General features: G+C 39.0%; 1 protein-coding gene across 14 annotated transcripts in view; it reads left to right on the top strand.

Moving 5' to 3' along the window:
• heph (polypyrimidine tract-binding protein 1 heph) overlaps window positions 1–11,130 on the top strand; it is a 153,205-nt gene that overhangs the window by 10,500 nt on the left and 131,575 nt on the right. For 12 of the 14 annotated variants that reach the window (XM_070131051.1, XM_070131040.1, XM_070131038.1 and 9 more), the window contains exon 3: window positions 9,445–9,469. The exons of 1 other annotated variant lie outside the window; for it this stretch is intronic. In XM_070131051.1, the coding sequence (XP_069987152.1) occupies window positions 9,445–9,469 (25 nt within the window). Of the gene's footprint in view, window positions 1–9,444; window positions 9,470–11,130 lie in introns of those variants that run through there. One more of the 14 variants, XM_070131018.1, reaches the window with a different exon arrangement.

Genomic DNA, 11,130 nt, shown 5'->3' with positions numbered 1-11,130 from the left:
ACACCGTGATGGGCAAAGGTAGAAATGGGTGTGTACATCTGTGATGGGCAAAGGTAGAAATGGGTGTGTACATACTGTAATGATTGGCAAAGGTAGAAATAGGTGTGTACACACTGTAATGATTGGCAAAGGTAGAAATAGGTGTGTACACACTGTAATGATTGGCAAAGGTAGAAATAGGGTGTACACACCATGATGGGCAAAGGTAAAAATAGGGAGGTGTACACACCGTGATGGGCAAAGGTAAAAATAGGGAGGTGTACACACCGTGATGGGCAAAGGTAGAAATAGGGAGGTGTACACACCGTGATGGGCAAAGGTAGAAATAGGGAGGTGTACACACCGTGATGGGCAAAGGTAGAAATAGGGAGGTGTACACACCGTGATGGGCAAAGGTAGAAATAGGGAGGTGTACACACCGTGATGGGCAAAGGTAGAAATAGGGAGGTGTACACACCGTGATGGGCAAAGGTAGAAATAGGGAGGTGTACACACCGTGATGGGCAAAGGTAGAAATAGGGAGGTGTACACACCGTGATGGGCAAAGGTAGAAATAGGGAGGTGTACACACCGTGATGGGCAAAGGTAGAAATAGGGAGGTGTACACACCGTGATGGGCAAAGGTAGAAATAGGGAGGTGTACACACCGTGATGGGCAAAGGTAGAAATAGGGAGGTGTACACACCGTGATGGGCAAAGGTAGAAATAGGGAGGTGTACACACCGTGATGGGCAAAGGTAGAAATAGGGAGGTGTACACACCGTGATGGGCAAAGGTAGAAATAGGGAGGTGTACACACCGTGATGGGCAAAGGTAGAAATAGGGAGGTGTACACACCGTGATGGGCAAAGGTAGAAATAGGGAGGTGTACACACCGTGATGGGCAAAGGTAGAAATAGGGAGGTGTACACACCGTGATGGGCAAAGGTAGAAATAGGGAGGTGTACACACCGTGATGGGCAAAGGTAGAAATAGGGAGGTGTACACACCGTGATGGGCAAAGGTAGAAATAGGGAGGTGTACACACCGTGATGGGCAAAGGTAGAAATAGGGAGGTGTACACACCGTGATGGGCAAAGGTAGAAATAGGGAGGTGTAGACACCGTGATGGGCAAAGGTAGAAATAGGGAGGTGTACACACCGTGATGGGCAAAGGTAGAAATAGGGAGGTGTACACACCGTGATGGGCAAAGGTAGAAATAGGGAGGTGTACACACCGTGATGGGCAAAGGTAGAAATAGGGAGGTGTAGACACCGTGATGGGCAAAGGTAGAAATAGGGAGGTGTAGACACCGTGATGGGCAAAGGTAGAAATAGGGAGGTGTACACACCCTGATGGGCATAGGTGTGTACACACCATAATGGGTAAAGCTAGAAATAGGCACATGAATACGAAAGGGCAAAGGTAGAAATAGGGGAACAAACATTAATGGGTAAAGCTAGAAATAGTTGTGCGCACTAGTAGGCATCTGTGCAATAATGGGCAGAACACACACACTAATGGGCTGAGATGGAAATAGCCTCACAACACAAATGATCAGAAATAGAAATATCACACACTAGTTGCGAGATAGAAATAGTTGCAAACAAATGGGCAAACCTGAAAAGTAAAAACACATATTAATGGTACTGCTAGAAATAGGCATGTGCACAAAAATTGGCAGAGCTTAAGAAAAAAAAAATATATATATATATATATATAATAAAAAGAAATTATAATTGCACTGATGGGCAGAGTTTGAAATAGGTGTTTGCACACCAGTGGGCAAAGGTAGAGTTGTCACTCGTGCACTAATGGGCAGGGCTTGAAATAGCAGTGCACACTAGTCGGCAAAGCTAAAAATTGGTGTGTTAACACCAATGGCCAAAGCTAGAAATAGATGTGTACACACTAATGGCCAAAGATAGAAATAGGTGTGTACACACTAATGGGCAGATAGAAATAGGTGTGTACACACTAATGGGCAAAGATAGAAATGGGTGTGTACACACTAATGGGCAAAGATAGAAATGGGTGTGTACACACTAATGGGCAAAGATAGAAATGGGTGTGTACACACTAATGGGCAAAGATAGAAATGGGTGTACACACTAATGGGCAAAGATAGAAATGGGTGTGTACACACTAATGGGCAAAGATAGAAATAGGTGTGTACACACTCATGGTCGTGGTCTAGGCTAGAAATAGGCGTGCGGATATGTACTCGTGGTCTAGGCTAGAAATAGGCGTGTGCATACGCACTCTTGGTCTAGGCTAGAAATAGGCGTGCGCATACGCACTCTTGGTCTAGGCTAGAAATAGGCGTGCGCATACGCACTCTTGGTCTAGGCTAGAAATAGGCGTGCGCATACGCACTCTTGGTCTAGGCTAGAAAAAGGCGTGTGCATAGGCACTCTTGGTCTAGGCTAGAAAAAGGCGTGCGCATATGCCCTCGTGGTCTAGGCTAGAAATAGGCGTGCGCATACGCACTCGTGGTCTAGGCTAGAAATAGGCGTGCGCATAGGCACTCGTGGTCTAGGCTAGAAATAGGCGTGCGCATAGGCACTCTTGGTCTAGGCTAGTTAATAGGCGTGCGCATAGGCACTCTTGGTCTAGGCTAGAAATAGGCGTGCACATAGGCACTCGTGGTCTAGGCTAGAAATAGGCGTGCGCATAGGCACTCGTGGTCTAGGCTAGAAATAGGCGTGCGCATAGGCACTCTTGGTCTAGGCTAGAAATAGGCGTGCGCATAGGCACTCTTGGTCTAGGCTAGAAATAGGCGTGCGCATAGGCACTCTTGGTCTAGGCTAGAAATAGGCTTGCTTATACGCACTCTTGGTCTAGGCTAGAAATGGGCGTGCGTATACGCACTCTTGGTCTAGGCTAGAAATAGGCTTGCGCATAGGCACTCTTGGTCTAGGCTAGAAATAGGCTTGCGCATAGGCACTCTTGGTCTAGGCTAGAAATAGGCTTGCGCATAGGCACTCTTGGTCTAGGCTAGAAATAGGCTTGTGCATACGCACTCTTGGTCTAAGCTAGAAATAGACGTGTGCATACGCACTCTTGGTCTAGGCTAGAATTAGGCGTGCGCATACGCACTCGTGGTCTAGGCTAGAAATAGGCGTGCATATACGCACTCTTGGTCTAGGCTAGAAATAGGCGTGCATATACGCACTCTTGGTCTAGGCTAGAAATAGGCGTGCGCATATGCACTCGTGGTCTAGGCTAGAAATAGGCGTGCGCATATGCACTTGTGGTCTAGGCTAGAAATAGGCGTGCGCATACGCACTCGTGGTCTAGGCTAGAAATAGGCGTGCGCATACGCACTCGTGGTCTAGGCTAGAAATAGGCGTGCGCATACGCACTTGTGGTCTAGGCTAGAAATAGGCATGTGCATATGCACTCGTGGTCTAGGCTAGAAATAGGCATGTGCATATGCACTCGTGGTCTAGGCTAGAAATGGGCGTGCGCATACGCACTCGTGGTCTAGGCTAGAAATAGGCTTGTGCATACGCACTCTTGGTCTAAGCTAGAAATAGGCTTGTGCATACGCACTCTTGGTCTAGGCTAGAAATAGGCTTGCGCATACGCACTCGTGGTCTAGGCTAGAAATAGGCGTGCGCATACGCACTCTTGGTCTAGGCTAGAAGTAGACATGCGCATACGCACTTGTGGTCTAGGCTAGAAATAGGCATGTGCATATGCACTCGTGGTCTAGGCTAGAAATGGGCGTGCGCATACGCACTCGTGGTCTAGGCTAGAAATAGGCGTGCACATACGCACTCTTGGTCTAGGCTAGAAATAGGCGTGCACATACGCACTCTTGGTCTAGGCTAGAAATAGGCGTGCGCATACGCACTCGTGGTCTAGGCTAGAAATAGGCGTGCACATACGCACTCGTGGTCTAGGCTAGAAATAGGCGTGCGCATACGCACTCGTGGTCTAGGCTAGAAATAGGCGTGCACATACACACTCGTGGTATAACTTTAAAATTTGCATGCGCTCACATACGCTTGGCCAGGGTTAGAAATAGGCGTGTGCTCACACATGTGGCCAAAGCTAGAAATAGGGAAACAACTGTTACTGAGCAAACTTAAAAAGAAGCTGCACACACTAATGGGCAAAGCTAGAAATAGGCACACATGGTTATTACAAAGTTAGAAATGGTTGTGTACTAAGTCATTTACTTGAACTAAAGTATTTATAATAAATCTTTTGAATATTTTTTGTAATCTGTTAAGATCTCTAAAGTGCACTAACATCTACAGAATATACAGGACTTTTTTGTATGTATTTTTGGTGTGTAATAAATAAATAAGTCAAAGAAAATTGATTACATATTGTTTACCTGGGCAGGAAGACCATGAAAGTGTGATTAAAGTACTTCTCTCATAAGTTGTTCATTAGTAGATCACTTTTCTACTCCACTCTGCTACTGTTGATTGCCATGTCTACTCACAGCTTGATAATACATTGTGATTTGATACTGTTGCTTACTAATACCAATTTGTTCCATCTCTCCTTACCCATCTCTTCTTCTTAAGCTTCATTGCCACGTGTATGTTAGGCTTTGTGTTGACTAGCTGTTTACCTGGCTCATTACCTGGACCTACCAGCCTACAGACAACACCTTTCCATTTACAGTTCTACCATTTAGTGGTCTTTACCTACTTTACAGCTACAATATTGCTTTAATTTTCTTCTGTTTATTACTGTGCATTTTGCTCACTCTTAACCACAACAGCATAGATACTAAACACATTGCCATTAGCACAGTCAGTATGTACACATACATTCCTGCATTAAAACCTCCCTTATTGGCTTTTCTTTTACTTGGTAAGAATGCATTGATTACGCTTATTAGCCTTTTGAATGCAAGTTTAAGCTTTTGTATGAAGGTAAATGCACTGCCCTGTCATTTTTGTGAATTGTCCCAAGTACACAGCCACCAAGGATTAGATAAGCTTAACGTAACCTTGCCTGATATCCCCAATCCTCAATTTATTTATTTTTTTCTCCCCCCCCCCCCTTCTTAATGCTATTCATGCAAATAAAAAAAAATATATAAAAATCAAGGTAATTGCTAAATAGATGTGATAGTAGAACTGTTGATAGACTTCTTGATGACTAAGTACTTTTGGAGCCATCTGTGTAAACAAAATCAGTGGACATGGCATATATGTTATGCATAACCTCCCACAAAGGTTTTAACCATATAACAAGTGCGATTTTTATTCACTTCATTAACAGTAACATAGCTGACATGCCAGTCTAGGACCAATTGACAAAAATATTCACACATGAATGTAGCTGAAGTCCATTTACTATAAAATTACTAGCTATAAACATGCCCATCAACATTATGCAAAATTCTTGTTAATGAAATAAGAAAAAGGAACTTCTGATTAATATATGCCTTTATATAGATCTATGCCCTCTACCTTTACACTGATGTACTATTGGAATTCATAGATCAATTAATTGGTCATTGATGATTTTTACTGAAATTTGTTCTAGACTGCCATTTACTTCAGTTTTTAAAGTGATTTAGATTCCCTTGTGTCAATGACATTATTTTTATACCATGAATGGCAGAATTCTGGTTTAAATATTCATGTTGAGACAACTAGGGCTAAGGTTGTCATTCATTGAATCTTGTTCCTGTCCATCCTAAATGCATGGCCATGTGCCTTCCACACTTGGGTGTACATAGCTTATTCTTGTGATCATGCTGGCATTGTGACCAACTGTGAGGAAGCCCATCTAGGTTGATTGATGCTGTTCTTTATCTCCATAATACTAATTCACTGATTCTAGGAAAACAAGCAGCCAACCTAATTCTTAGATGTGCTATAATTTGATATTGCATGAAATGCTTTCCTTGTATTCTATGAAGTAAGCAACCACATAGGTTTTGGAAAAAATTATTTCTTGTCAGTTTACCTAGGCTGGCTAAGTCATCTTGCCAATGAGATTTTGATTTTTAGGTACTATGTATATACACTTGATACCAAATAAAAATTTCTTGCATCAATTTAATGATCTGGTAATGTTGATTTTGAAATAAAGGTTGATATGTCAGTCCTTAAAACTGCAGAAACTTGAAAGAAAAAAGTAAATAAATGTAAACTGTGTTACCTGTTTGTTAGATATGAGTGATGAAGATTAATTTGAATATTTGAGTGTAATCAATGATCAATTTAGATTTGATATTAAAATTGTATAACAGTATAGAGATATATAAAACTTGAGTTGTCATTATGTAATAAGATATGGACAATTGTTTCACACTATTGTGTTGACCTCTTCTTGATTACCAGAGAAGCATGAGAAGGTGCCCTTGATTTGTACATGTATTTGTGATTTGTGTATACAGTTCATACTGTAATACTTTAGTGTACATAATTAGTATTTATGCGTACATATACATGTGTACATATAATCCAGTTTGCATGAAGTTTTGTTAACTGAATTTTAGCATGATGCTGTGACCGTATTATGAAATATATTTGCATCTTTGAATCTTTTTATGGTTAAGTAATTCTTGAGATATCACTCTATGTATATAATTTTTACTCATTGGTTTTGAAGTGTGGCGTGATTTTGCATGTCTTAACAGTTTTTCTATCAATATTTGAATTGTGTTCCCAGTTATTAATGAATGGATGAAATGTATATGAGCATTATTCAATGTAATGTTTTCCAATTCCTAAGTTGCTTACAGTATGTGTAAATACTGTTATGCAGCAACAAATTGACCATTTTATAGGAACAAGACCCTCTCCAACATGCACTCTCTGCATATCAATGGTTTTGAGGAAAGGTATCGTGATATTGTCTGCAAATGCCTAGTTAACATTCCATTTTTTTTAGTGCACTGTAATTCAAGAACACTTCCCCCAACTATTACAGCAATTAGTACCTATTTTCATGAATTTTGAAGTGTTTACCATCTCCCACACAACATGGAGGTTTCAAAGTCCCTTAGTGTTCTCATTGAATGCATCTTATTTTCAATTACTCAAGTGCAAAAACTAGCCTTCTGTCTGCTTCTGTACAGTGTGTCAATCATCATTATTATTTTTCCAAGTCCAACTTTTTTCCACATTTTCTGTAGTACATACAGTCTATGAAACAGGAAAAAGAAACTTCACTATGACAGGCTTCCTCTGTTTTGCTGTCGTGCAGGCTTTCTCATAAACTGTGCTATCTATATTTCTCCATTTACTTGTTTTTATTATACTTGAAGTGAAACTTTCTCTGGCCTTGTCTTCAAAATTATAGCACATCACAAAGTAAATCTGTACTGTCCTTATAGTATTCTGCGAGAGTGAGCCTGATTTGAAAAGAATAATGAAGTCGTCCTTCAGCATTTATCATTATCATCGTCGTCATTGTTATTTTGATCTTGGATTGAAAAAAAAAAAAATTACTGGGTATTTAAGAATTATCAAATGCTCAATGCATTCAAAATTCATAGCCTTCTGCTATATTTAGGCTATGTTTTAGCTAAAAGACACTTGTAGTGACAAGTGTGTTACTCAGAGGTGTGGATAACTTACTGATGAAATTAGTTAATATCTGACTTAAAATTAGTCTTTTCTCATTTTGATGATTAGAACAGATTAACATCAGTTTCAAATTTTATCATTATTTTAGTTTAGACTTCAACTATTGTTCTATCGTTGCTATTACCATGATTACCACCTTTACTTCTATGATTACCATAGCCTTTTTGCAAACTTTTGCTATCAGCATCTAATCCTGAATTAAATGGAGTACTACCTAAATGATGATTATATTGCCTAGGTTATTACTGTCATTATTTATGATATAGCTATTAGTGTCACTGGTTCGTCCTTAGTATTTTTGTTCATTTCAGTCCTTGTATTGGTATTTATTTTGTTTTTTTGTGGTTCTTTTTAATGCTAATAGTCTGTTATTTTTGTCCTGTTTTATTTTATTTTGTAACTCCTATTTTCCTCTTACAGAAAATGTCCTATTTTGATCTCATAATTTCTTTATCATTTATTCTTGTCCTATTGTAATGATTTTTATCCATTCCAGAACTAGTTACTAGTAGTAGTAAATGTGATGCAAATAAAAATGCCAGTACTTGAAAGTTGAATAGTCCTGGTGGTGCTACAACAGCTGGTACTATTATTGCCACCACTGTTACTACTACTTGTGCTAGTACTGTTACTACTACTTGTGCTAGTACTGTTACTACTACTTGTGCTAGTACTGTTACTACTACTTGTGCTAGTACTGTTACTACTACTTGTGCTAGTACTGTTACTACTACTTGTGCTAGTACTGTTACTACTACTTGTGCTAGTACTGTTACTACTACTTGTGCTAGTACTGTTACTACTACTTGTGCTAGTACTGTTACTACTACTTGTGCTAGTACTGTTACTACTACTTGTGCTAGTACTGTTACTACTACTTGTGCTAGTACTGTTACTACTACTTGTGCTAGTACTGTTACTACTACTTGTGCTAGTACTGTTACTACTACTTGTGCTAGTACTGTTACTACTACTTGTGCTAGTACTGTTACTACTACTTGTGCTAGTACTGTTACTACTACTTGTGCTAGTACTGTTACTACTACTTGTGCTAGTACTGTTACTACTACTTGTGCTAGTACTGTTACTACTACTTGTGCTAGTACTGTTACTACTACTTGTGCTAGTACTGTTACTACTACTTGTGCTAGTACTGTTACTACTACTTGTGCTAGTACTGTTACTACTACTTGTGCTAGTACTGTTACTACTACTTGTGCTAGTACTGTTACTACTACTTGTGCTAGTACTGTTACTACTACTTGTGCTAGTACTGTTACTACTACTTGTGCTAGTACTGTTACTACTACTTGTGCTAGTACTGTTACTACTACTTGTGCTAGTACTGTTACTACTACTTGTGCTAGTACTGTTACTACTACTTGTGCTAGTACTGTTACTACTACTTGTGCTAGTACTGTTACTACTACTTGTGCTAGTACTGTTACTACTACTTGTGCTAGTACTGTTACTACTACTTGTGCTAGTACTGTTTCTACTATTACTACAACTGCAACTACTACTAGCATTGTTACTACAATTTCCACTATTGTACTATTATTACTTTACCTATTGTTTTACTGGAGCTGTTGCTATCATTATGACTGCTACTATCAATAAGATTACTTTTTACTTCCTACAACTATTTCCAATACTGTAGTGTCATTTTATCATTAAGATTTTATTTATTTGATTCATATCATTAATATTAAGGTTATTTTAGTTGATTCATTTTGTGTGTTTACATTAATCTGTTATAGTTCCTGCTATATCACCAAGGTTAATATTTTTATTATTAGTTAAGGGGTTTAAAACAGGCTGATTCTCGCTGTATATCATTTATATTCTATTGCCCATTCCATTTCTGACTTCTCCTTTCTCTGTGTTTTTCAGAGGCTACCTGAACCCTGGAACAAAGGTAAACAGTCCACCACCATCTTGGTCCCTGTCTCGCTACCAGTAGCCACTCTAGTGCTTTCTTGACACCAGTGTTTTTATTTATTTTAGTTTTTTCCCTACCTTCTACATAGTTCTTAGGTTTATGGAACCCCTTTAGTCTTATCAAATCACTTCTTGTGGCCTCTGCTTTAGTCACCAGCACATTTTTTCCTCCATCACAGCATTCTCGTAATATAAAAACAAAAACAAAATAGTCCACCAAGGACAGTTCTTGCAAGAACATCTGTTCCTCATTGTCCCTTTCTTTAGGTTACTTACATCTGTTCTGGATCTACTTGTCCATTAACCTTAGGTCATCGCTGCTGCTGTTGCTTATTAAGTTTTATTTTTTATTTTATATTCGTTTTTTATTTAGCAGTATTATCAATACTTACTTTTTCTCACTTTTTGCGAGATATACCATCTGCTGTGCATTTTTTCATGCTTCTTTGCTTCAACTGTTTTTCCTTTTCTAAGTGGTACTTTAGATCCTCCCACCCCCTCCCCAGAAACACTAGTAGGATTTCCCTTTTACAGCATTTATGCAAAATTTGTGTAATATATCCATATGGGGGCACATTTGTATTGTATTGTTGCACATTTGAAGGTTGCATATTATTAAGGCTTTTTTATTATTGTTATTGTTAATGTTTACAATGGCATATCATCTGCATTTCATTTGGCAGATCTGTTTTTTTTTCCCCATTACAGGATCTCGCATTTATTGTGACTTCTTTCTCCCTGTGCATCTCCTACACCTTTTATCTTGTTAACTCTGACCTTTGTTATGGTCCATTACTGTTGTTTTCCCTAATAGAGGCTCTTGGTCAGCTGTTCGTTGCACCATTTGACACTCGGAGCTTTCTACGACCATTTTCATGGGTCTATCCCCATACTTTCCTGATGGTCCTTTTTTTGATGGACCCAATTTTTTTAGTCTTCTGTAATTGGTCATTTTCTCACGAGGACGTCATTTCCCTGTGAAAAGAACCCGTATGAACTTGACCACATTTTACATATAGAGAATGCTAGCTACCCTATGTTCATGTTTCACACACCCTGCAATTGACTTAATGTTTTCCTCACTAGAATCTATTTTGTTATGAATTGCTTATTCATGCCTCCAGCAGTACCACTAGTTCCAGACAGCTTTACCTGTTGCCCCCATTGTTATTAAGCTAATTAACTTATACCCCTCCCCCAAGTTATTGCATACATTGCACACATTGGAATTACTCATGCCTAGCCTCCAGAATTGTTTAAGTAGAAACATAGGGATTTCCCAAGGGTTCCACTTACCTTCCAGCACAATCGTCCGCCCATACTTGTAGGCCAATTAAACTCGGGCAATTACCAAGGAGTTGCTGGGAGAACTGGTCAAGTGTACCTTCTCTGATTCCCCATTGATGTTTTTATACCCCTTAGTGTATTGATTTGTGATTATCATTACAAATTCCCCCACATAACACTTGCCGTACATATATATATATATATATATATATATATATATATATATATATATATATATATATATATATATATATATATATATACTAGTTGATTGCACTTCCACCAGCAATATTTACTATGTTCATACGTTTTAATTGCCATTTCTTAAAAGCAAACACAGTTTCCACTTCT

The sequence above is a fragment of the Penaeus vannamei genome, chromosome 16 (genome assembly GCF_042767895.1).
Source record: "Penaeus vannamei isolate JL-2024 chromosome 16, ASM4276789v1, whole genome shotgun sequence".
Taxonomy (NCBI): Eukaryota; Metazoa; Arthropoda; class Malacostraca; order Decapoda; family Penaeidae; genus Penaeus; species Penaeus vannamei.
This window is presented reverse-complemented; position numbering and strand designations above follow the sequence as displayed.